Source organism: Centruroides vittatus, unplaced genomic scaffold (genome assembly GCF_030686945.1).
Source record: "Centruroides vittatus isolate TY-2023 unplaced genomic scaffold, ASM3068694v2 contig_1159, whole genome shotgun sequence".
NCBI lineage: Eukaryota > Metazoa > Arthropoda > Arachnida > Scorpiones > Buthidae > Centruroides > Centruroides vittatus.
The window spans coordinates 149,608-177,573 of record NW_027120745.1 but is presented as its reverse complement, the minus strand read 5'-3'; the positions used below and the strand labels follow the sequence as shown (position 1 = coordinate 177,573).

General features: G+C 33.3%; 2 protein-coding genes across 3 annotated transcripts; one reads left to right on the top strand and one right to left on the bottom strand.

The window, feature by feature from the left end:
- Nucleotides 1–245: 245 nt before the first annotated feature.
- On the bottom strand, nt 246–1,244 carry LOC136980034 (uncharacterized). Its single transcript, XM_067276087.1, has one exon. The coding sequence runs from the start codon at nt 1,242–1,244 to the stop codon at nt 246–248; it is 999 nt and encodes a 332-aa protein (XP_067132188.1).
- A 4,854-nt stretch (nt 1,245–6,098) lies between these two features.
- On the top strand, nt 6,099–27,352 carry LOC136980315 (translocon-associated protein subunit alpha-like). 2 transcript variants are annotated; one of them, XM_067276416.1, is made up of 9 exons: nt 6,099–6,306; nt 9,169–9,299; nt 12,970–13,063; nt 20,271–20,398; nt 21,250–21,381; nt 21,457–21,536; nt 21,917–21,995; nt 22,063–22,159; nt 27,091–27,352. In XM_067276416.1, the coding sequence occupies exons 1-9, from the start codon at nt 6,240–6,242 to the stop codon at nt 27,156–27,158; spliced, it is 876 nt and encodes a 291-aa protein (XP_067132517.1). In that variant the 5' UTR covers nt 6,099–6,239; the 3' UTR covers nt 27,159–27,352. The 2 variants fall into 2 exon arrangements, with proteins under 2 accessions (XP_067132517.1, XP_067132512.1); XM_067276411.1 differs by having other exon boundaries at nt 6,100–6,306; nt 21,917–22,003; nt 22,068–22,159.
- Nucleotides 27,353–27,966: the final 614 nt, after the last annotated feature.

Sequence of the window (27,966 nt, the reverse complement as noted above, 5' to 3'; positions counted from 1 at the left end):
ACATATTAGGTCAGCCAGTAGTTTCATGTCTTCAGGATAGGCTGTTACCCTTGGGTCTAACGTGCTGAGGGTGTCCATCAAAGCTTGAAAACATGCATCCAGTTTAATTGATAGATATAGATTTTCGAAATCCATAACTGAAGCAATTTCTTCTTCTACTAAAGATATGTTTCAAAGCTCGTTAACCACGTTCGACGGGTTTTTTTGTGAGATATTGGTTATTCTCAATGTGCTCCGACAGATATCTATGCAGGTTCTTTTTCTAGTTTGTAAGTTGGTCCTTTGTGCTTTTCAACCACTGGTCTAATCTGCTTTTTATCTTTATGCGTTTTAGCGAATCCGAAGAGTCTCGGTATACTTGGGCCTGTTATACTTGTTCCTTTGAGAAATGGAAGTATTGTGGTGATTGGTGATTTCTGTAATTTTTTGACCTTCCTGTCTAGGTTATCAATTATATTTTGATCCACCCTTTCGCATTCTGTATTTCTTATATATTCTTCCAGTGTGTTGATATAATGTTGCTTATCCATTATTACTAAATGTTTGCTTTTGTCTGCTCGTGTCAATATTAAGTTGTTGTCGGCCAACCACCGTTTCGTGCGCTTAATTTGTTTCACCTCTGTTTGCCTCGGTCTTTGGTTCATGCTCTTAAGGGTTGTTTTCCAACGAAAATAGTCTTTGTTCACTTCTTCCATGCCTCTGATTCCTCTTTCAATTTCCGCCATGGTGTTTTTCCAGTCCTTGGTATTGTCTAAGGCATAGTTGGGGCCTTTTTCTAGTACGCTTTTAATATCCGGTGGAATCGATATCTGGTGCCATAATATATACCGAACTGGCTTGTCCTTTGTAATCTTCTTTATTTGCTTGGCACATATCCAACTAAATTTTTCCTTATACTTCATTCTTAATTTATGCTGTAGTTTGTCCGTTAATTTGGTAACACCCGCGTTGATATCTACAAGCACACTACGGTCTTGTACATTTATTTGATTCTCTAGTTGAATAATTTTATTTAGAGTTTTATACTTTACATTCTCGGTGTGTCTGACTGACCTATTTAAGCAAATCTCTTGTATTCTTCTTCTTACTGATTTGCATTCTTCTGGCAGTTTGATCCGAAATATTGACATCGGGTTCACCCCATTTAATTTGCACTCCTTCAAGAATTCCAACTTAGTATCCATTCTTATCATTTTAACTGCTATCTTCCTATAATTCCTATACAGTGTGGCCGGTGACGCCATTTCTATACTTGAATAAATGCTCAGAGTTTTAAAATTTCACTACTCAGACAACTTATACCTCTGAGAGATTATTAATTTAATACTGCAAACGTTTTCCACCTGTTCCACAGGTCATCTTCAAGCAATTTTTACTTTTGGAATGTTATCTCGTGCAGGTTCGAATGTATATGCGCAAGATATTTCAAATTTTAAAAACCGTTGGAACATTTCATGTAAAATATAAAATATAAACAATAATAAAAACATTAATAAAATTATAACTCATCTTAGACTGCATACCTTATTAAAACACCACACTCAACACCTTATAAATTTGCAGCCGTGTTTATTCGGTACAAACGAACGTTTTCGGTCGTATTTAACGACCTTCTTCAGGAAATATCCAAAAAATCGAACACAACGAAAATCTGCAGTAACGAACAAGCGTTTGGAACGTTTTTTAAAAAATATTCTAAAGAGAATTGCGTGCGCCATCTCTACATCGATACTTATTAAATAACACAATACATGAGAATAAAATAAAATAAATAAATAACAGACAATGAAAAGTAATATGCCCCTTGGAGACATTAAAAATAAAATACGGTGCAAGCCGAACGGCGCAAAGAACATAGGGAAAGGAGAGGAGCTGTGCAGAGACAATAACTACGGGTTCTGTCCATGAGTAAGCTTCCGTTTATCCGCTTTTCTGAAGTTTACATATCGCCTGAGCGCCAGGCTGCAGATACTTTACTAGCCTCTCTGAAGTTGATAGATTGTCCTTTCTGGCTTGCTTTGCAGATATGCCAAGCTTCTGTATAACGGAGGTACTTTATGTTGCGAACTGTTTGTATTAATCTTGCTTGGGCCCATTCAGCTTGGACTTCTTGGGGATCTGCCAGGACGTAAGTCGCCAACGCTGTGCATGGTTGTTCGCTTCTTATATTTCTCTGATCGTCCGCCAGCCTTTCCTTGAGTAATCTTCTGGTGGCTCCGATGTAAAATAGTGTATTCTGCCTCCGTGTGTCCGGATAAAGACGCCATGGACACTCACTCCCTTCCGGGGGTTCACAGAATCCCTATTACGAAAGCGGTCTCGGCTCAGGTAAAAGGTGTAATAATAGTAGATACTTGTATTTACAGGCAACAGATGGCGACTCCGGACGACTGCAGGCGGCAGACTTGGCCCGCGGGCCGCTTGCGAGACGGCGGCGGCGCGGACAGGAGGGGAGGCGCGCGGGGGCTAGGAAAGGGGGTGCGCGTTTTTTTTAAACACCGAGAGATGTAAAAAGCGAAAAAAATCCGTCACGTGATCACGACCCTTTTGTCCGCGAAGCCCCGTGACCGGAACTGACGTAGGCGCATCTTTCGAGAGCTATCCGCGCATTCTTTTATTCAGCGCGCTTGCAGCGCTTTTAGCGCATGTGTTCAATTATTAAGCCTACTGCCAGCGCGCTTAAGCTACGCTTTCAGCGCACTGGCAGCACCTCTCGACCACGCTAAAAATACTGCTTACAAGATGGACGCCTCCGTGAAGAAGTATCTTTTTCGATTACCAAACGATAAACAGTTTTTTTGCTACATTAAATGAGCAGATTTTTAACTCCTTTGCTTCAAGTATCTTTTTAATAAATGTGAAATGTATAATAACAAAACGAAATATAAGAATCTATTATTATTGTCTTTGTTTATGAAGTCAAACCTACCGTTAAAAGTTGGTTTATGAAATACTGTTTCTAATTTTTATTTACAGATTCTAGCAATTTACTGCAATATTTGAGAGAGAATAAAATTTTGCCTTCTGAAGTAGACTTATCATCATTAAATTATTTAAAAATACATAAAGTGTTAATAGAATCAGTCAACGCCAATGACACAAATAAATCATCATTTCTACGTTTTCTTATAAAAAACATCGAACTTAATGGCTTTTCTTCTAATAATACTGAACAAACGCACGTAAATATAGCAGTAAGAGAATCATCGTTTACATCGGCCATTTTGAGATAGCTTTCTCTCCAGCAAAAGTGTTTTCGACCGTCAGCAGCAAAAACGTCACTTCCGGTAGCAACTGCTCAGCGCACTGCTGAATAAAAGAATGCGCGGTATGTCTCGCGAAGGGTCACATATAGAGGTATGGTTCTTTTGATTTTTTTGCTCGCACAAGGGAGATATACAATTTTGGGGAGCCCGCCCTCTCACAAACATCTAGAATATTGCCCATTTTCTCTTGTGTGAGAAAGGATTGGAAAGATTCTTAAGGCCGCCACACACGTTAAGGAAATCCTTTGAGGAATAACTGTGCAGGCCTGGCCTTGAGGAATTCCTGAACGTGTGTGGGGGAAAACTGTACAGTTTCGGCAGCCTGTACAGTTCACCGGAGTAGAAACGATAAACCATTTGATTTTCCTGCACAGTTTTGGACTGCGCAGGCCGACCGGAATGTGTGTGGAGTCGTGTGGTTCAGTTGTGAGGGAGGCCGCTGAGTAGTGAGAACAATGTCCCGTGAATTTTTGGAGGAATTTTTAAAAATTTACGAGAGCGAACCATGCCTTTGGCATGTAAAAAATAAAGAGTACCACGATAGAAGCAAGAAAGAAGCTGCTTATTTACGTTTAATTGAAAAACTAAAAGAAATGGAGCCAAACGCTAATAAAGAAAGCGTTGTAAAAAAAATAAACAACATCAGAAGCGCATACAGAAAAGAAATTAAAAAAAATTAAAGCGTCAATTAAATCAGGAGCAGGAACTGAAGATATATACAAACCAAAGTTGTGGTATTTCGAATTATTAAGGTAAGCTTAAATTTTTAACAATCACATGGAAATACGATCCTCTTTTTTTAAAGCCACTCTTTACACCATAGACTCCTACGCACATGTTTTTTCTTGCGAGTTTTAATGCAATTCGTTGCCAATAAGCACCCAAGAATAGCCAGTACGTCGTCATCAGATGCCATGGTCGACTGACGAACTGAGAGATTAAATTGTACTTGCGATAATGTAAAAAAGATTTATACAGGAGAAACAAAACGGATGTCGAACGACAAATTGAAAGAATACAAAGTGGCAGTTTGATTTGAACACGTGCACTGTTTCCACGAATCGAACCCTTCTAAGTGCAATAAAATGACAACACCGACTTAAAATCGGGGAGAGAGCTTTTGTTTACAGGGCAATAAAACAATTTAACTGAGAGATTTTCCTCCTCGTATGTGGGCGACAGGAAATTCTGAATTTCCTCAAGGCCAGGCCTGCACAGTTATTCCTCAAAGGATTTCCTGAACGTGTGTGGCGGCCTTTAGGAAAACTTTTCTATGAATCTCACACTTTGTGCCCTTACCGTACATTGTTCTCGACATCTGGAAACCATTAAACGCAATGTTTCCTCTTAACTGTTTAACAGAGAAAAGGGAACGGCTGTCAGTGACCCCGACTTTTGCCTTCGGTCACCGTTCAGTACCCTGCCTCCAGCGCCCCCTAAATTTACTTACCGTCCACAAGGGGGCGTTATCGCACACTTTGAGAAACACTGTTCTAACCTAACCTAACCTATTTTAGTAAATTACCATAATTATTAGCAACAAAATGATTAGAATAGGTTAGGTTAGGTTAGAACGTGCGTCCCACTGTTTTCCTCGCTGGAATCAGACGAGCCGCCATCTTGGAACCATAGGTAACATTAGCCGAAAAATGCTTTATATAAAATTCTTAAGATTACGTTGTTTTGATAAGTAACATTATTAGAATAAACATATTTAAAATTAATAACTTTTTAAAACGTTAAAATGAATATTTGGAATTCCAGACGACGAAACGCTTAAAGCGTATTTCGAAATTTCGAATGCAAATCGAATTCGGTTAGAATAATTTGGGATTCGACGGCTAAGCTATCATTTTCATGCGAATAGTTTGGAAAAAATAAAGAAATGGACGCATCTAAACAAGAATTTAGCGAAGTAAACGACGGTGAAAGCGCGAAAGACGTGACGATTCCTCTCGGGGAGGCGAGAGGAGCCATACTCGACCACGGGGACATTCTGCACCATCTCCCATAAAATTCGGGAAAGATTACAGAGAGAAATCGCCGTATCTGTTTGGACCCACCAACTGGATTAGAAGAATCGCCCGCTATATCGTCACTCACAAGTTTTTCGATAGATTCATCATCGTACCTGTTATTTTTAATCGCATTTTATTGGCGCACAAGTCCGATTACAATTTGGATTATTTATTTGTCTCCATTTATATTCTCGAAGTAATGCTGTATTGCATCGCTCGCGGATTTGTGATAGGAAATTTTACTTATTTGAGATCTCCGTAAAGATGGTTCGATTTTATTATGGTGGTAATGACTACCGTTACGTTCGGCTCGAACGTCTTCGACTATCGGAACGAATATCTGAACGGAATAAGATCGCCGAAAGCCATTATAATTCTGAAGATAATTTCCATCATATCGGGTCTTCGCACCATCGCCATCGGAATGCTTCGATCCATTAGAGCTATGGCCGGTATCGCGTTGCTTACCGTCCTTTTCGTAATAACTACCAGTCTGGTAGCCAAAGACCTGTATGGGAGTCCTTTTACAAAAATGCGTTTCCGACAACATCCCGTTCACTTTGTCTAACATTCAAAACAAATCGTATTGGTTGTCGGACGACGAGGGACATCCTTTAGAGTTTCACGACCTTACATTCAAGTAATGGGGCCGCACTGCGGAATAAACGATCGCGCCCACGTAAATAACCGGATAATTTTGTTTTCCAATTAATTAACGCAATGGTATAATTTTAATATTAATTACGTACAAGGAAACATTTTAATCGAAGGCGATCTTTTAATTGCAAAACGTAATTAAAACGCATCGGGAACCAGATTAGGCGACGGAACGTAACCTCGAAGAAGGATTTCGCGTCGTCGACGTCGGACGTTTTTCGCATGGAGTAGTGAAACGAACTTCATCTAATTTCATCCGCATTCTTATTAATCGTTTTATCGAGAATAAATTAGGAAAATGTTGGGAAGAAGCTGGATATTGCTATTACTGATTTTGCCTTGGACGTTTCTCCTCGGACGAGGAGGTAAGCAAACATGGGAAAATACATCGACGTGGCATTGATCCCGTCCTTTTTATCCGGCATATTTCTCCGCTAAAGCCTCGGTTACGTCTATAATTTACCTAATTGTCCTCGTCTTCGCCAAAACAAAGCGACCAGCGCCGGTTTGCCGGCTCCGCGTACGTAATCGTGGCCACAGCTGTTGGCAGATTCCACGTATTCCTACGGACGAGTCGCGAAATGCTTACGTCGTTGCTGCTTTTTCCGGAAACTAATGTCTAGGAGCGGTAATGTTAGTATGTGGCATCCTCCGGCATCTCTACGTTGTAATGATCGTCTTGTCGGATACCGTGCAAACATTAGTCAGAAAATACGCCGTTCTAGGAACGTGCGTAGCTTTGTGCAGAATAGAAACTCGATATAATACGAGAACGTGCAAAATATAAATCTTCGTGTGTTTCTCTGCTCCTCTTTGACTGCGTGCGATGACGGTCTTGGGTTGCCCTCTTCCTGCCCGGCACTTAAAAAATTCGGAGGGGACTGCCTTTCCGTGCCCGTCCGTCTCGGACTGCCGCAAAATTTCGGTTTGCCGCTCGGATAAGAATTCTGCCGCCGCCGACCGACGACTTTGTGGCGTCGGTTTTTTGTTTTTCCGTTTGCAAATGCCGTTTTATAATGAGATAAAAATTGTGAGACTGTTACGAAAACTCGATTTGTCTTTGCGTGACCAAAGACAGAATGATACTTTTATAAACGTTAAGTTTGTAAGCCCTTAAGTTGTTTAATGACGTGTATTTTTCTAGTTATACAATATTTGTACTTCTCTGATAACTAGTTACGTATTTATTTGGACGCAATAATTTTTTGACTTTTTTTTTTTACAATTTAATTTTTCAAACAGAAAGATAGCTCATCCAACTATATTTAATATAAAATGTACTCTTACAAATAAATGGCAGTTGGCATACGTATGTGGCTATTAAATAATTTACGAGCGTTTGGTCTCGTCGCGTGGTTAGACGTCGTCGGATCGGTTATCTCTGTTGCCATAATGCTTTTATTTTCTTGTTACCTGCGACAATCTCCTCGTCGACGAGTGTTAAGTCGGGACTTTTTAAAATTGGTAAACTTTTCTATATAAATGTCGATTAACTCTTACTTTTATACTAAAAATATAAAAATTGCACATTCATTCTGTATTAAACTTCTACAATTAGTGTACTGCAAGAAAATTCTTGGGAGACGTTAATGCAGACATTTGGTATGTTATGTACGTACGCTTGGCAAGAACTAAATGAATATTTTTTAATTGTAAAGTGAATTAGGTTGAAATTGGAAAATTTATTTGAAAAAAGTTTATTAGGTTGAAATTGGAAAATTCTGAAAAGATTTGTAAAAGTGTATTATATAACTTTAAAACTCATCGTAGACTGCATAACCTATCAATACAACATACTCGGAACACTTTGTAAATTTGCTGCCGTATTTATTAAATACTAACGTTTTCGGTCGTATTTAACGACCTTCCTCAGAAAAAACAGCAAAAAATCGAACACTTAAAACATTTGCAGTAACGAACAAGCGTCTTGGAACGTTTTTAAAAGATATTCTACAGAAAATTAAGTGTACCATCTCTACAACGGCTAACATTAAATAACAAAATAAATAAAAATAAATAAAATCACATTGGAAAAATAATAGGCTCCAGGGAAAAAATAAAAATAAAATACAAAAATAAAGTGCAAACCGAAAGATGCAGCTTGGCATTCAGCGTTATGTAAGCGTCAGAAAAGTGGATAAGAAGAAGCTTACTTAAGGGCAGAACCCGTTAGTTAATGTCTCCACCCAGCTCATTTCCTTCTCTATGTTTCTTGCATTTTTCGGTTTGCACTTTATTTTTGTATTTTATGTTTATTTTTATTGTTTCCCTGGAGCTTATTATTTTTTCAATGTGATTTTATTTGTTTTGTTATTTAATGTCAGTCGTCGTAGAGATGGCACACGTAATTTTCTGTAGAATATCTTTGAAAAACGTTCCAAGATGCTTGTTCGTTACTGCAAATGTTTTAAGTGTTCGATTTTTTGCTGTTTTTTCCCGAAGAAGGTCGTTAAATACGACCGAAAGCGTTAGTATTTAATAAATACGGCTGCAAATTTACAAGGTGTTCCGAGTATGTTGTATTGATATAACTTTAACATTATCATCTAAATTATATTAAGATTTATCCTTATCTCGATCGATATCGATTTGTTATAAACACTGATTACGGTAAATAAATTAATGCAATGTCAGCAGACTAGTTTGGATAATTTCTTTGCAAAACAGATCAGAAAATTGTGATGATAAGTTGTCAGTTATAAATTGTCTTTCTTAACATTGTTTTAATGAAAATACAGGTTTTCTAAATGTTGATTTTATTTATAAAATCTCTTAATTTTTCAATTGGATAGTTTTCTTCTAAAAACTTACTTTGTTACAAATTTAAACTTTCCTTTGTAGTTTCTCAAACATTTGAGCATTATTTAAATGATTAAATAATGGAATTTTGTATGCTTAAGTATCAAATCTTTAATATGATTTATATTAAATTTTATTATGCAAACTATTTTTTTTTTTTTTTTTTAATTTGTGCATGATGTATTTCCAAACTTAACTGAAATATCTAATGCTCTGTTTCCTATTGGCTATTTTGTAATATAATGTTTCATTTAAGTATTAAATTTTTAGTATGCTGCATACATTATTAAAAAAAATGTACACGTGTTACGTTAATATTTTGAATCACATTAATGAGTGAAAATGAAAATGTTACTTAATTTTCAGCATTTGAGAGGTGTTGCGTTAGTAAAAAGAAAAAAATGCAATAAATTTTTATTTTTCGTTAGGTCTTGGCACGCCGGGTTTTGCTTTAGCGGACGACGTGGACGTGGCCGAAGGTGAAGACGAGGAGGAAATTCAAGTGGAAAGCGAACCGGAAACTACTCCCGAAACCGAAGATTCTGTGATACCTACAGGTGTAAGTTTTTTCATATATTAGTTAAAATTTATATCTTTGTCAAAGAAATACTTAAAAATTTGTGGAAATGTTTACACAAATTTTTTCACATAAAATATACAAAGCCATCCTCTTACAACTCCTTTTCAAAAGTTTAGAAACTTTGTTATTAAAAGTATTGATATCTACAAGCAAAAATACTATTTATACAGAAATCTAACTTTCTACTGTATATGTATAAATAGTATTTCTCATGTAAATAGCATATAAATGTCTTTTAGTGATTGTAGATTACAGTATTTTATATTATAATTTAAAATTATTAGCGTAATTTTTTGCAAAAGACTATGCAAAGATTCTTTCAAAAGTATAACAAGCACTGTTCTTTGAATGTTGAAAGTGCATAATCATCATCAGATTTTTGTTGATTGCTGTGTATGCTGATATATTTTGTGTATTTTTTTGTAGTTCGGATTAATATGGCAGCAGGCAGCGTTGCTTTGAAGCTAAGAAATTAAATATTTTAAACAGATTTTAGCTTTATTTTAACATTAGAAAATGCTTAAAAATCTATATATACATACAAACTCATATATTTGATAAATATTGTAATAAAAATTCTCTCGTAAATGCATCAAATTGTGTTGAAGGTTTACTTTCGTCCATATTTGAACCCATAAATGATTCAAATCTGTATGTGTAAACGTGAGTTAATAATGGACAGATTAATTGATAGACAATTTGTATTTGGCCAAATTGGCTTTTTGGCAAATTAGGTGGCTAAACAAATCAAAGTTGTTATTAATCATTACTTCTGTTAAGTTTAAGTTGGGGAGAATTACAATGAGGCAATTTTCTCATACTTTCTGATCCTTGTGTTTGAATGAGTCATAGCTGCTAGTTCCATTAAATTAATTAATTAAGCATTTTTTTGACTGCAAATAGTAATATCGATGACGGAAGTGGAACGTATGTCTCCCTTTCATTTCAAAACGTGAAGCTTAGCTCCTGGAACCTTTAAAAATTAAAAGCAATGGTTTACTAGAAATTTCACTCAATTAAAAATAGTTAAGATGTACTAAATTGTCATATAAGTACTTGCTGATCATCCTGTGAACAGATTAATGTATTTTGTTAGTGATTAAAGTTGAAATATTAATAGAGAAATTGAAAAATGATCAGCAAGAAGTCACCTGACTTTCTCTGTTATTTTCTTTTGCTTGATTTATAAATTTTTGTTTCTTATATTATTATTATATATGTAATTGTTATTAATTATCCTTAATATTTGTTTTTATATCTGCTAAATGTAGTCGTGATAATAGTAACGATATAGTATTTTGATCTGTTGTAATTTGACTGTAAAATATAAAGGAATTCTGCTCATAGTTAAAGAATACAGTAAAACCTCACGCAGGTATTTGTGGCTGCCCAAAATTCTTCTGTAAAACTGAATAAGTTTTAATATAAATCAAACTCTGTCTTGACTGTCACCTCAGTTAAACGTTCCAGATAGAAACATTCAAAAGTGACGTTTATCCTCATTTATGTGGCTGACGGAACAAGAAAATCTCGCATTACTAAACTCGACATTGTTTAAAGAACTTTAAATTAATTAAATCTTTTTGCTGTGGTTCTTGACTGCATTCAAGTAAAATATGGGTATTCCTCATACATCACAGTTGGAAAATTGGGGATATCCCCCATACAACACAGTTTCCAGTTTTGCTCTAACATGGTTCAAGAATTTGGAAAAATTCTCCATGCAAAATGTCACAATTTTTAAGTCAAAACTCTGCTATTTGAGAATTTTTTCTTTGAATAAGCATGTATATTGTCTCAAATTTGTTCACAGATTTTACAGTATTGAAGTTTTCAATTTGTTTTGTGTCTTTTGTCGGATTTACTATAATGAAAACCGATAGTACAATTTTTCCTTCCTTGTCCCAGCTTACCTATCAACCAGTATTATTGATGTTTCTTTCGGACTTTAGCCTTTAAGACTGACATTGTATTTTGATTTTATAGATTAATCTTTGTATTTAGTAAACTTTTTTTGAACCCATCATTTCCCAGTATTACCTACAGGTTGACAGAGGTTTGCAACTTTTTTAAATATAAAATTACAAGATATAAAAATAAAAAAACTATCATCAAAATATTTAAAGTAAGTAGTATTTATACTTTTTAATGGAAAACATTGACATCAAATCATCTCTCAAAATGTTTCAAATATTTCAAATTTGTTTTGCATTTTTACAACTTACATGTGTTTTACAGTATTTATACATGAAAAAAATATGACAAAGGGAAAGTATTCAAATTTTTTTAATTGTATCTTTTTCTCGGAGTATCAATCGTACATTATTACTATATTATACTAACAAAATAATAAATTATGTTGATATTTTTTACTGGGAAATGTATGAACTAAACTGCTTTTTGTTTTCAGTGTATAATGATTCATTTATTTTTTTACTTGATCTTGAAGTATTAGCATGGGAAGGAACATCATTTTTGTTTTCATCTGAAAATGGTACAGTCACCAGTGAAGACAGTGGGAAAGACTGAGGGCAATTTTGTTTGTTTTCCTAGTCAAATATTACATTTGCATGTGGAAATGCAAGCCAGGGTTTCCAATATAAATTCTAAAGATAAAAAAAATAACCACTGAACCTGTTGCCAAGAAGAAAAAGGAATTCACAATAAAGTAGTAGTTGAACAATATATCTGTTTTTAATTCTTATGTGAAAGGTGATTGCAAAAGTTTTTGGCAAATATCAAAATGGTCTAAATATCACTGAATGGTTTGAGTTGTTATATGGTGAAAACATTACAATATTGATGGACACTCCAGCTGACCACATAGAAAGGAATACTTGCAATGATAGTGCATATTGTTATGACTTCACACAAAAAATGTTCTTGAAATGCAATATAGGTTTGCATAAAAACTTCTTTATAAAAACAAATTCCACAAGTAATAAGAAAGTCTTAAACTTTTTCTTATAATAATAAAGTTTATTCAAAGATAATTTGTATTTTCTTATCACTGTTACTATTTACATACTAGGTTTTATAGGATGCATGATACAAATATTGCACAGTGGTAGGTGACACCTAATTTTCTGAAAAACTAAGGGATATAATTTTTTTTCTCTGACTAAAATTATACTTTTTGTACTATTTTCTTCTTTTTTTCATAATATTATTTCAGGAATGTATATTTTTTCATGTTATTCTTATTCTCTATTATATCTGAAACACTTTTAATAAGGTTTTTCATATAGCAACATCATAAATGTAAAAAAATTAACTTTTTACCAGAAGAAGGGAAATGATAGGGGTTCTTAATAAGGTATGGCAGCATAGCCTCTATTAGGAGAGAAAAAATAAAAAATATGTATAGAGTATTTCTTGTTGATATAGAAGCACTACTGACTGTTAATTAAAGATAGTCATTCAAAATACTCATTTTTAATTTATATTAACCTTTTACTAGGATTCAGTATGGTACTCTAATTATAGTTCTGAATTTCAGTTTGAGTGATCAGAAATTGTATATCTTAGAGATGGCCACATAAGTGAGATTTTATTGACTTGAATAAAATTATTATTAAAATAGCAGATTATGGATTATTCAGATTTTAAATACAAATATGTAACATAAATAAATTTGTTGGCATTTCAGGAAGAAACAGAGGAGGAGGAAGAAGCACAGTTGAAGCCTTCGCCGGATGCAGATACATTTTTTCTCTTCACCAAACCGTCTCGAGCAACATTAGGTAAGACATGCAAAATTAAATTGCTTTGTTCTTTTTTTTTTTTTTACATTTTAAATTGTAAATTTACATTTTTAAAATTTTTTACATTGTAAATTTTAAACTTTAAAATTGACAAATTACATAAATTGCACATCATAAAGAAATAATGAACTACAGTAGAACTCAGTTAAGAAGTTTAATTTCAAAACTTTCAATTTTTTCCTATAAAAGATGTGTAAAGTTTCCCATTTAAGAAAATTTCCCATGTAAGTAAGAAAAAAATTTTACACATTCAATTGCATTAGGAAATGCACAGTTTTGCATATCAGTTTGCACATGACTTTGGCTACTTTAAACATTGATTTTACAATTTTTTTACACAGTCATCTGCAACAAGTGGCAAGTTCTAAAAAACACAATCACTTTGTGGGTTTTACTGTAAATCAAGTTTAGTACATAGACTATTTGTAGATCTGTGGCTTTGTTTGTGGGAATCATAACATGGATGAAGCAAGTTATATTAGACAAATACAGTAGAATCTCTCTAATTCACACTTGTCAGTCTGAAATGTTTAGTAATTCAACACACCACAAGGTGGCACGTGTAAAATTTTTGTTACTTTGTGTCGATGTATGTGACCAAGAGAGACTGATGTACAATATATGTATACTGTCGGTTGCTAGTTGTTTATGGGTTCGGAAAAATGGTCACAGTTGTAATTCATACAATAAAATAACCCATAAACCAAGTGCATTTTTTGTAACTTGGTACGTACATTACATACTATACTGTATTCTGGTAATCCACTTGCCAGTGTCAGATTACAGAGACATCTGATGAATAGATATTGTATAAGTCTAATTCACTGTTATGCAGTATAACATTGTTTAAAAAAATGTGGAGTATTGAATGAAAAGTTATTTTATTTTCATTTCTACTTAAGAAGTTTTTTTAAATTTGTCCCACAAAAAACTTCCTGACTGAATTCTGTTATGTTATGTTTAGTTACAATCTATACCTTATTTATGAAATGCATTTGTTTCAAAGTTACCTATTGTAATTTAATTTCACTTATAATATTTGAAGAACAAATTACAATAAAACTTCTCTAACTCAAATGTCTAACTTGAAGAAAACGAAGCACTCTAGGTCTCAATGGAGTAGCGTAGGTCAAAAGACTTCTGTTACAGATATTTATTACATAAAACTAATTCAAAACTTATTTACAGTAAGGATAAGTCTATTGTTCATAATAATCTGGATTTTTTTCAATCATTTCACATACATTTATGTAAAGAAGTGCAGGAATTTCTTTAAAGATCAACTTAAATTCTGTTTGAATTTTGCATAAATCTTCAAAGAAAATTACAATTTAATGTTGTATAGATCAGTGGATCTCAATATTTCTTGTGTCATGGATCCCTAGGGGTCTGCAGACCAATGGTTGACAAGCGCAGATATAGATACGACAAAGAAATGTTTCTGAAGTTTTGCCATGGCCATTATGTGAGAAACCTACCTAAAGTGTCATTGTAAAGCAGCAACCTTTTCTATGGTATTCCTCTCCCATCAGAACTCTCGTGCAATAGCACTTCTCCCAGCATACACAAGTGTTTATTACTCTGTATTTAGTATTGATCTTCTTTTACTACAAATTAAATGATACCACTAAGGTTTGATTGAAAATATGAAGCTAAAATACAATTGCATTACTACAAATATAGATATACCTACCTATAGATCTTGCACAAATAAAATTTGTAATATCTGTACAACCAGTTTATTCCTTCTGAATAAAGTTATAATAATATAAATTTAAAAAATGTTTTGCATATTTTCATAAACTATAAACATCTATGTGAAATTTGAGCTTATTTTGAATTGCACAAATGATCGATGTGTGTTTCTAACTGTCAGTCCCACGTGCAGTCATTCTCCATATTAAGTCAATTTATGTACGTTGTTTTAATTACTGCCATTACTGAAAATCTAACTTTGCACAGCTAGCTCGTTCGAAATTTAGAGCATTTTTTGTAATATCTGTATACTCACTTCAAACTGAAAGTCAAAATTCCATAAGTGAAATTTTTTGAAAGACTATTTTTAATATCTTGGCCCTTGAAAGTTCAAGTAATTGCTCTTGACCAACCATACTTAATTCTGGAATATCACTCACTGATACGAAAAATGGATCTTGAATCCAATCTTGGGTGTGGCTGTCAATCTGAGGAAAGTAGTCTAAACTGATTTTTCAGTGCAGAATGGTGCACCACTATTCTTTCTACAACAGAATTTATAGCAGAGGTATCATCAGCTTTCTATAATATGAATTTTGTAAGCAATGGAAACATTTTAGTAACTTCACAGTTAACGCAAGCTTTCCGAAAATTAACTTTTTCATGAAGCCTTCAATTTTGTCCTGCATATTCGGAATATTTGAGTTCTTTTCTTGCAGTGACACGTTCAAGCTGTTTAGTTTTTCAAAAATGTATACCAGATAGGCCAGTGTTGCTAAAAATTTGACATTACACAAATGTTCTGTAATTTCATTTTTCCCATGCAGAAAAATTCTAAATTCATCACACAATTTGAAAAGGCACTGTAGAATTTTTCCATGTGACAGCCACCTGACTTCACTATGAAAAAGTAGATGCTTATGTTCAGCCATTATACCATTTCTTCACAAAGTTCAGTAAAGCATCGAGCCTGTATTGGCTGAGATTTGACATAATTAAAAATTTTAACAGCATTTATATGAACACCATATATATTTGATTGCATTTTTTGGCAGCCAAAAGTTTTCAATTATCATACAATGAGTCCATTTTACTGCTAGAGCTACAGCTTTCACTGGAGTTACAAGACCACTATTCTTCCCTGTTGTAGCTGCAGCACTGTCGGTGCATAAACCTATACAGTCAATCCAAGTCAAGCCTTCAGCACATACAAATTCATTAAGTAAGCAAATATATTTTCACCTAAAATTGGAATCAGTTTACAAAATGGTAACTCTTTTCTTATATTTCCTTTTGTGGCATATCTCGGGAAACAAATAAGCTAAGCCTGTGATGAAATATAGGTTGATTCAAAGAGCTGCAATGCAAATATTTGACTTTTTTTTGTGTGTTGAATTAACTGTGTTTTTAAATCCATAGGCAAGTTATCAATTTTCTGTGGAATTGTATTATTTGACAGTGAATAGTTCATGCCTTTGCAACTGCCTCTCCATTCATAATGCAACACATTTCTACAACTGCCAGAAGCAACAAATTCTCAACAATAGTGTGGGATTTCTTATATTTAGCAAGTTTTATATCTTTAAGCTCAAAGACCGAAATCACTCATTGAGCGAAAAAAATGACCACAAGATGTTGTGGTCATTTCAAAATGGCCACGGCAAATTTCGCTTCGTGGCCGTTTGTAAAAAGGACCAAAAAGCGAAATTTGCGTTGTGGCATTTGTAAAACGGACACAACACGTTGTGGTGATTAAGAAAAACCAAAACGTGTTCTGAATGTTAGCTGATGCAACCACGATACGAAGGATAGGTTGTAACTTGTCAACGGGCGCATTGCAAATACTTGCGGAGTTTGTATTGTGTTCAATTTTGACCAGTGCTGCCATTTCTAGGGTAATTACCCTTTTCTAGAGTAATATCAGCCTCTCAGAGTAATGTTTCGGGTAGTCTTATATTTAGGGTAAATCTAGGGTAAAACTACTCTGTGTTCTGTGGTTTTATTACTCATCGTGCCACAGGTGTCGCTGGAAAAAGTTTTTCCCTATAACTGGAAGGTTTTAGGATAGGACAACAGAAGCCAAAAGTAATCCAGATTGATGCTAGGTATATGGATGTACACTGTACAGTGATACCTCGGTTTTTGTCGATAATCCGTTCAAAAACAATCAGCGAAAATAACTCTGCAACATTCTCGATTCTCATAAAAATGACTGATTTATTAATAAAAGTTCCTGACGAACTAATTATTTTTAGTAAATTAGTTGTTAGAAAACGTTGACGTCTCAGAGCACTGTAACAGATTTTCCTTAATGATTAAATGCTGAAAAGTAACAAAGTTACATTTCTGTATATGATGAATAATTTTGTTACCTACTTATATAAGATGATTGAAGATAAATAAATCATAATGAAAAAGAAAGTTTTATTTTCTTATCATCACTTCATTATTAGTTGACATCCAGAACTTGTGTTGGCTTTTAACCATAATAAATCCGTCGCACAGTGGTTTTTAACTTTAGCAGCTAATTTTTATTTTATCGTGTATCAAGCACTTACAAGTAGTTAGACCTTTAGCGCTTTTTAGCAAAACAAAAGAAAAAGAATGTGTATTTTTCTCCATACATTTTTCTTTTAAATTTTTTTAAGTATGAAAATTAACTTTCTAGGAAAAGTTATAGAACTAATGTTGTTTGGTATTAAAAATTGTAAATAAAAATGTTTCAAGGCTAGAATCCATATTTTAAAGTTACAAACCACTGTGCGTTGTATGATCCTCTATCGTGTTTACATCAGCTAACATTCAGAACACATTATGGCTTTTCTTAATCACCACAACACGTGGTCAAATATCATGAAAGCCATGACACAAATTTCGCTTTGTGGTCGTTTTGAGTTAGCCACAACGCGTTGTGGTTGTTTTTTTTGCTCAATGAGTGATTTCGGTCTTTGAGCCTAACATATCCACTAAATAAAAAGCTTTTGATGCTTTCTACAATATCACGGCTTCTTTTGACATTACAGTCTTCTGTCATTTCAATTTCATTTCTTTTCGAACAAAAAAATCTCATGATTTTGTGTACATAATCTTCATATAGTGTTTTCACGTGTCTTTAAATCTTTGCAAGTCTAAGACTGTCATTGATGAGAACTACAAAGCAAATGACACGCTGGGGCTGTCGAATGCCAAATTTGCTACGAAAACAAGAAAATTCAAATTGGATATAACTTTCATCAAATTGCATTCACTTTTTCTTTCTTTTGTCAGTGACTATACTTGGGTTGTCTGTAGTAATGCTGCTATTATTACTAGTTTCACTTTGGTCTGTAGATTCTGCATTACTTGTATTTTTCTTAAAATAATGGTATATTCTAAATATCAAGACAATGGGTTTAGTTTAGTTAGCGGATTAATTAAGCAGAATTTATGGCTACAGTCCTAAGGAACATTATTTGTGTGATGATAGAAAACAAATTAGAGTGATGGAAAAACATGTGCTTGTGGAAGACTATCACTACCTCTTAACCTGTTACTGGTGTGTAATCCCTCTTCATCAAACTCGTAACTCAAAAATAGATGTATACAAATTTTTTTGAACCACAAACGTCGGTTCTTCCTCAGGCAATACGAATTTCGTTGGAACTGCCGTTCAAATCACTTCAAATTCTTCGAAATTATGCTCAAATTTACGTTTCCCATTTACGTAATACTGAGGCATGCGCATTAGGTGACCAACTCGGCTATCATAAATTACTATTCATAAGGGCTAGTGAAAGCGTAATCTCGTCCTTATAATTAATGCACCGATTATCCTTAAGGCTGGCTAGGTATATGGTGGCCGCCTCCTGCCATTTGATATGGTGTGGGTGCACCCACACCATATCAAATGGCAGGAGGCGGCCACCATATACCTAGCCAGCCTTAAGGATAATCGGTGCATTAATTATAAGGACGAGATTACGCTTTCACTAGCCCTTATGAATAGTAATTTATGATAGCCGAGTTGGTCACCTAATGCGCATGCCTCAGTATTACGTAAATGGGAAACATAAATTTGAGCATAATTTCGAAGAATTTGAAGTGATTTGAACGGCAGTTCCAACGAAATTCGTATTGCCTGAGGAAGAACCGACGTTTGTGGTTCAAAAAAATTTGTATACATCTATTTTTGAGTTACGAGTTTGATGAAGAGGGATTACACACCAATAACAGGTTAAGAGGTAGTTATTATTATTTTCCGGTGTTGAGATGGAGTTTAGTGGAAGACTATCACATTGTGTTTGGAGGAGAGTCCATTTTTATCCACATACACTTGCTTGTCAGTCATACACTGAATAGAATTGTGCTCATTGGCTCATGCCTCACCAGTTAGAAGTTGCTGTTCTACAGTATTTACAGTATAATTAGTATTTATTGTTGTGGCTTCTGCCACAATAAGTACTAATGATATTGGCTTCATTTTAAACTGCTGGTCATCATTGTGATAAAGTTATTTTCAAGTAAATATTATGTATCAAAATGTGTATCTTTTTATATGTTTTAAAATTCATACGTGTAATAGATAAAATATGGATATTTTTTAATATATAAAGGTGTGTATGATTAAATAAATCATGCTTTAAAAGCGGAATATCTGATTTATTTAGTTACACTTGACTTTTGGATTTAGATGTATAACTAGTTTCAAGTTCTGCTGTATACCTAATTTGATTAACAATGTTATCATTTAACTACATTATATTTTGTAAATAATTATTTTATTTTATGTGAGTCAATATTCTTTCCTTGCAGTAAAAAGAATATCAACTCTCATAAAATAATAATAAAGAGTCTCATAAAATAAAATAATTTGCCATTAAATTACTGCATCCAACTATCTGATATTCTCATTTGTCTTTCTCCAAATTAATTCTACTTGTCCTTGTTGATTCTTTTCTCTTTCTGTTCTTTTGATATGTATGCACCATTGATTTTTATTTTGCTGTATTACATTTTCTGTTCCTTTCATTTCTTACTTTACAATTTTTCTGACTGTGATTCTTCTTGATGATTTATCTTAATTGTCATTGGTGTTCAAATTGAATATATGAATATAGGTACATAAAAATGCTTTTTATAGTTCAAAAATTTTTAGATTTCGCATCTTTTCTGATATTAGAATGCATATGGCCTGCTGTTCTGGAGACCGTCAGGTTTCAGTCCTGCTTGGGAAACTTTCGTGAGCCTCGTCTCTTGCCAATGCCTATTATTCCGTTTGCCATTCACTCTTAATTTTTAAAGTGTGCATATGAATAATACATGTTTTCATTTTGAATATGAATTGCAACAGTTATTGAATTAAGTAAATTATTATTTAATATTTAAGCATTATTAAATGAATTTAAGAATTTATTTATATTTCTTTGTAACAATTCCTTAAAATTAAATAATTAAAAATAATAATAAATTTTTATTGATTATTCAGAATATTTATTTTATATATATCTTGTAGAACTTCCTGCTGGAAGAGATGTTCAGTTTTTGGTGGGATTTACGAACAAAGGCGAAAAGGAATTTGTTTTGGAGACGATGGATGCCTCTTTCAGATATTCGATGGACTTCAGTTTTTACATTCAAAATGTTAGTATAGAATTTGACTTATTTTATTATTTTAGTCACTATACTACATGTTAACTGGGTGATTTTCAACTGGGGTGCCACGCTGTCACTTGGGGGCATTTAAAAATGGTGCTTAGCAGTGCCATAACACTTATGTGTATTACAAAAAGTACAAAGAACACAACAACTCTACATTCATAAAGAAGTAGAGGTGCTCCACATAAGAAAAATTACCAGGTTGGGGTACACTATTAGAAAAAAGGTTGAAAAAAAATTCTTAACTAATTGAATATAGTGTGTACTGTACGTTGTTAATTCCCAATAAACAGTGTTAAGTGAAATAATGTAACTTGAGCTCTTTGTCTCTCACAGATTTGATATCATAAAATGAAATTATATTTATATATTCAACTGCATAAAAATTGCTTTAATGGAGCATAAAAATTTTAAACAAAAATAAATAAATGCTCTAGCACTTACAAGCTTAATGTTCCGTCTGAGGTGTGTGATAGAAAAATGCTACTACTATAGTTTATTCCATTTTGTTGCTGAGAAATGTTTTCACCCTGGTTTTCGTGATATAAAATAACAATGTGTAGAAAATCTTTCAGTATACTCATATATTTTAATCTGTATTCTTTACCTATACTTGTTTTATCAGTGCTGTTCTTACTATTCAATTTACTAAAAGCACAAAAAAGAATATAAAATATTCACATAAGATATGGCATGATATTGTTTTTTTAAAGTAAAGAATAATAAAACATTTCAGTTTTAATTTTCTTTACTTTAAAAATAGCCAAAGACAACATTTGACATAAAACTTTTTTATTCTTATTCAGATAAAGCAAATATAATGTTTTCTTTAACAGTTTACCACACTTTCTTACAACCGTCCTGTGAAACCCAAACAACAGGTCACTCTCTACTACAGTTTCTACACCAGCGAGTCATTTAGTGCCAGGCCGTTTGGATTGACCGTCAATCTGTTGTACAGAGACGTGGTATGGTGCTTTTTCTTATACAAGTTTCCCAATTGATATCTATTTGATTATTATATATTTTTGTTTTCTGTTTAGGATGGAAATCAGTATCTTGATGCCGTTTTTAACGAGACTGTGAGTATCATAGAAATTGACGAGGGCTTGGATGGTGAGACGTAAGTACATCTTGTTACTAGTTTAAATTCAATCAGAAAACTTTCAAATTAAATTCTATCAAATTTTATTGGCATTTTGTAATAAACATGAATAAATTTATTGCTAGAGACAAACATTTCTTTTTGACTAACATTTTCTTCAAAGATATATTGAATGCACAGAGATTGATTGGTCTCATCACATTGAAATATTGCATTTCATTTTAAATTGTACTTGCTTGCTTGCCATAATTATATGCCTGTGTGCAGTAATAAGAGTAAATATTACATTTGAAATTGTAATTCTCATAATCATTCTTTCAAATGAATTTTTATATAACTAAAAGATGTCTCAATAAATATATTTTTTTTAAATTAAATTTATTTTTTTATTTTTTTAGATTTTTCCTGTACCTATTTTTAGCAGCTTTTGGCGTCCTCCTGTTGGTCGGGGGTCAACATTTTCTCGCTACTTACCTGGTATGGAAGTGTCTTGGTTTTATTCATTTGTTAATAAAATGTTAAATTGATCTTATTCTTTTTGTAGAAGAGACCCATGCAGAAGCCAAAAATAGAAATGGGCACTCAGAATGCCAACGACGTCGATTACGACTGGTTGCCGAAGAATACGTTAAACGAACTCAGTAAGTTGGGATTTTTGACAGTTTTTTCATTAAGATTCCTTGTTTATAATTAGGGAACAGATCTGTAGGTCCAAAAAATAGGTCAAATGAATTGCTTTGAAAACCAATAGCACCTAAAGTTTACATTAATCCGATTTTTAAAAAAAATACATCACAAAACAAATGTATTGTCCTGAAACATTCAAAAATATAGAATGGTGAATGTAAAACTCAATCATTTGTCTGAAAGAAAGTTTATATGCATAAAATGTGTGCCATATCTGCCCCTGTACGAAGGCTACATACTTTATTTTAATTTGAAATATCAGAACTTTTTCAGGCTAGATTCCAGTTATTTTGTCTTCTAATAATTTCCATTGTTTCAAAGTAGTTGCCTCTTTTCAATTTAACAAAATGAATATTATAATTTGGATTCCTAATCTTGGTTGTCAACTATTTTCTTTGCAGCCTCATATCTGTCAGTCTTTTCTGATTACCTGTCTATAGATTGGAAACTATATCAAGAAATATTAAAGGACACTTTAACAAATAAACTACACAAATAATTATAGTATAAATTGTCTAATTTTACTGCATATTCAGATATTTTTGTAAAGTTCTCACAGTAGAAACCAATGGTTTAGATCTACCATTTTCATTGTGGATGACCCAGAAGTGGTGGGTCTGGATGCTAAAAGGACATTTACTCAGCAAAATGCATTAGTTAACTTCATCATATTTTGTGCAAATTGTATTCACAGCCTACAGTATAGATGACATGGTCTAAACAGGCAACATGCTTAAGGTTAGGGTATATTAGCTCTAAAGAAATCCTGCACTTAAGATATACAGGCAAACTAATGCAATCAATGGACCAGGTGTAACATTCAAACTGTAACACTTCATTAGATCATTTCATTTCATCTACTATGAAATATACCAGGTGATCCTAATTAAAGTGTTCAGAGAATTCTGTAGCTACAACTGATAATCTATTGAATAACATGTACACAAATTTTGATGTCAAAGGATGCAGAAAGGATTTTGGAAAGAAAAATTTTAGTTTTAAAACTGTCCACTACAGGATAAATGGCACTGCAAGCAGAGATATATAATATGAAAAGCAACATTGGCAGACTTAAAGGACAGTTATATTGCATGTGTGAAGCAATACTGGGAACAGTTGCAGTCAGTTACTGAACACACTGTGCATTTGTTCAAATGTTACACCTAGTGGTTGAATGGCTGATTGCAACTGTTTCCAGTGATGCTTCATACATGCAATGTAACTGTCTTTTAAGTCTGCCAATGTCGCTGTTCATATTATGTGTGTCTGCTTGCAATATCATTTATCCTGTAGTGGATAGTTTTGAAACTAAAATTTTTCTTTTCAAAATCCTTTTCTATATCTTTTGAATTGTATCAACACCAACATTTTTGTACATAAGCCTATTGGTTGGAGCTACAAAGTCCTCTGAGCAGGACAGCTTCATCTTGTGTATCAATCATAATTAATTATTGGAAATAATGCTTTAAGGTAACAACACAAAAATATTAAATTGTCTCCACATAGTTCTTTATCAAATTACTCTCATTGGGAATATTTTTATTGGTGGATGAATGAATGCTGCTGCTGCTGCTGCTGCTAAACCAATAGGAAACATGTGTAGACTTTTTACCCACTGCAGTTTGAAGCGTTCAGTGATAAGTGTTACATTACAAAATCAGAATTTTGAATGAATTGATGTTTATTATTTTAGTGTAAATATATACATGAAGTAGTGTGTTGCTTTGTTATTATACACTTTATTATGCAGGACAGTCTGGTTTTGAATGATTGTAACATATCTTGTTCATCTACCACAATATGCAAGAATTTGTTGCACAATTTTTAAAATCAACAATGATATCAAACAGAAGTTCACTACAGTTTAAACAAATCACTATATACTGTATTTATTTATTTTAATAAAACTATGTACAATTAATTTAACAAAAATATAACATTTGGCTCAAGACAAAGCTGTATTTAAGTCCAAAGTCTTGCCAGATCAACCAACACCACACAATAACAACTCTGTCTGGCCTGTTAATCACATATCTAAATTCAGTGTACATTTAGCATTTAATGCATCCATTTTATAAGGTGAAGCTAAGATATTCAGAAAAAACATGCAGATTACTTTATACTCTTAAACATTTGTTGTCATTTACACGAGTATAGTTTATTCTAATGTATTAAATGGTGCAACTTGAACACTAACTATATAGTGTATTTACTTGGACACATGGCAAATTTCATCACTAATTTTTATTCAGCTGAATAAAAATTAGTGATGAAATTTGCCATGTGTCCGAGTAAATACACTATATAGTTAGTGTTCAAGTTGCAGAATAAGTACCAGCACGGTTTTCATAAATACTACAGTATTAAATGGTGTTGTGGACACCTTGTTTAGCAGCATGACACAATGGCTTTTAAGCCAACATCCATTTGGAACTTTTAAAAGATGACAAAATAATTGACCAGTCTTTGGCTTGATTTTTCATGTCATCCATTAGTGTAGACTACTCCTTGAACAATTTTAATGAAAGTGGTCAGAATTAGGGTATGTTTGGAGAAAAGAACTGATGCCCCACTCAATCTACATTGCTTGAGTCCAATATGCATAGCAAGCAGTGGCCAGATAGGGCCAAAAAATATTTCATTGTTTGATTTGAACACTATTCAATCTCTTTTCATAACTGACAACCAAGTATATTGTGGTTTCTTTTGGTCTGACTAAGCTAGACCAGCAACTTTTGTCCAAATTTTGTCATGTGAATCTTGTCATCAATGAAGAGAGAAATAAGTAAGTTGTAAGATGAAGTGAGTTACACCTTTTATTCTTGATTTATTCAGGAAAGGTTAGTATTTTTGGTACCTTTGAAGAAAAGAGCCAATTGCTATTCTTGGCTTGGATTTTCCAAGTACTATGAATAAATAAAAGTTGAATGAAATAGATGTGCATTTGGCAAATGAGTTTAGAGATTGTGAGACTTTTAAACAGTCTCTTGTAGTTTTTCTACAGATTGAAAGAAGTGCTGGAAAATTTATGGCTTACTCACATTTTCATTTTCAGATATTAGTATAATAGAGCATATATAAATATATGGGGATTACAAAGCCATCTCAAATGAATAGGAATTATTTCTGTCTTGTTGTTTAGAGTAGTTCTACGTTACGTGTGCATGGTGAAAGAGAGAATCCGGAAAACATTAACAGGCAATAAACCGAATTTTTCTCTTGCCAAGACAAATGATTTGATCTAGTATTAGAAATATATCTTGATCACAATTGTGTTTTGTTTTTCCCATGGCATCCATGCAAGTTTATACTTTGACTAAATGAAAATATCTAAGATAAACTAATATTCTGGATGGGAAGTTTATCAAAAAGTTTATAGGCTTTTAATGTTGTTTAAGATTTTATTCTTATTTTTTTTCTTTTTTATAGTTGGAAAGGTTTAAAATCTGGAGACATTAATTAAAAATTCATAAATACCTTTATTATGTTTCATTGTCAGCATCGGCAAATCCAGCAATTTGGCATTATCATTCAGTCAAAGTATAAACTTGCACGGATGCTATTGGAAAACCCAAACGCAATTGTGATGAAAATATATTTCTAATACCAGATCAAATCGTTTGTCTCGGCAAGAGAGAAATTCAGTTTATTGCCCGTTAATGTTTTCCAGATTCTCTCTTTTACCATGCACACGTAAGATAAAGCCACTCAAAACAACGAAACAGAAATAATTCTTATTTACTTGTAATTGTCATATATTTATTAATGCTAATCTAATGAATTTTTTTACAGAAAGAAATTCATTAGATTAAAAATAAAGCTAATGTCGGTAAACAAAGTTACATAATAAAATGTTTCTGCTGTCAAATGACAATATAAAGATCTATAAGAAGTCATTGCTATTAAGATAACAAAACCAAATTTGAATGATAAATCTTTCAAGTAATACATAGATTAAATTAAATTTTATATGTACACATGTAGTTTGAAAGATTTGGAATGACAAATTTGGCGTAGGACGAACAATATCGTAAAAACAATTCTCTATATTAAAATAAGAATGCTCCATATTATCATCAAATGTAATATATAATACAGAAATGGTGTTTGCTGCCATTTCATATTTACAATCATATTGAACAAAAAAACAAATAAAAAATTTCATTTCCATATACAGGGTGACTGCAATCGTTTTTGAGAGATGTTTTGTCAGCTGGTAGGAAACATGGAATACAAAGTTTCCCCATACACTTTTTGTGGTTTGGCCTCACTTTTCAGTTATATGCAAAAATTGTCAATCTATTTTTTAATATTACCAGTTACAGTTACCCAATTTTCACTAAAAAAATTTTTTTGTTGTTATTTTTTCTTGAACGAAGGCTTATTATTCTTTTCAAATAGATTTTTATTAATCGAGGTAGTAATTGGGCTGCAATTTTTGAAAAATTGTAGAACTATAAATTCCCACAGACGTCTATCATCTGTCCATTCTTCCTTACTCTCGAGAAGAGTTACATGGATGAAAATCGAGACCAGACACGGAGAGTTTATATACGAACTTCTGGTCCCAATCAAAGTCAAGTTATTTTAGTACAAGGAAACTTTGTATTCAGTGTTTTTTATTGGCCGGTGAAATACCCCAAAAAGATTGATTCACATGTATATAATATGTCTGTAAATTTTGCATGTTTAAGCTACCAAATATTCAATTTTAAAATATTTTCAGGCATTACATAATCTAACAACCACATACAGAACAAACTTAAATTCAATATGAATTTGATTTAAACTCTTTGGTACTGGGTGTAAATTTAAGTTTTAAGTGATTACTTTTAGATAAGCGTGTCGATAGAAACTAATAAATTTTCCTTATTTTCTCAAACAGACAAATCGCCGAGACGTTCTCCGAGGCTAAGAAAGCTGAAGAGGGGAACCGGGTCGGGGGAAGACTGATGACGGTCGTCAAATCCCGAGGTGGCTTAGTTTATGAATTGGACCTTTTTTTATTTTTATACCGGGGAAATGCGTCGAAGTTTTCTATAAAAATGACGGGATTGTGTAACCAGACATTCCACCAAAGCAGATTGTTTATATTCCTATTTTTTCATAACCCAAGCCATTTGTAATAAATGTTGCGACCGTCAAAAGTTTTTCTGCTCTTCCTTTACAAATTCCAGCGGCAGAAAATGCACTTCTCTGTCGTGTCCGATAAAGCATTTTACTGCAATGTTTAACACGGATGTACGAGTACAAATTGTTAACATGCATTGTATGTTTAATTAGCCAAGTTAATCACCTAATGCCGGATTCGTTGGGCCTTAAGTTGCCGTCTGTAAATCTTTCATTTAATTAATTAAAACCCTTCAAATGCATTGTTCCGGCACTGGGTGTTAAAGTTCGGACTAGCCACTCCTTAAGATATTATTCTTCAGCATTGCTAAGTTCTGAAGAGCAATATCTTAAGGAGTCTCACTCTTGCCCTCTTCGTCTTCTTATCTTCAGAACCTAATAACTTTGCAAAAAACGTAAGGTTCGTTTGCTTTCCTTGGTATTTTCATATAGCACGAAGGTAAAAGGGCAGAGAGATTGAGGCTTTTTCCAATGCTGCGGACCGAATCGAGAGGGAACTTCCGGTGCCAAAACAATGCGTTTGAAGGGCTGTTTATATGCCATTATCGAATCATTTGTTCACGGTGTTGGAGCAAAGATACGTGGAAGGCCGTTTTGGGTAGCGTGCAAGGCTTCGGGTCCCTCCTACCAT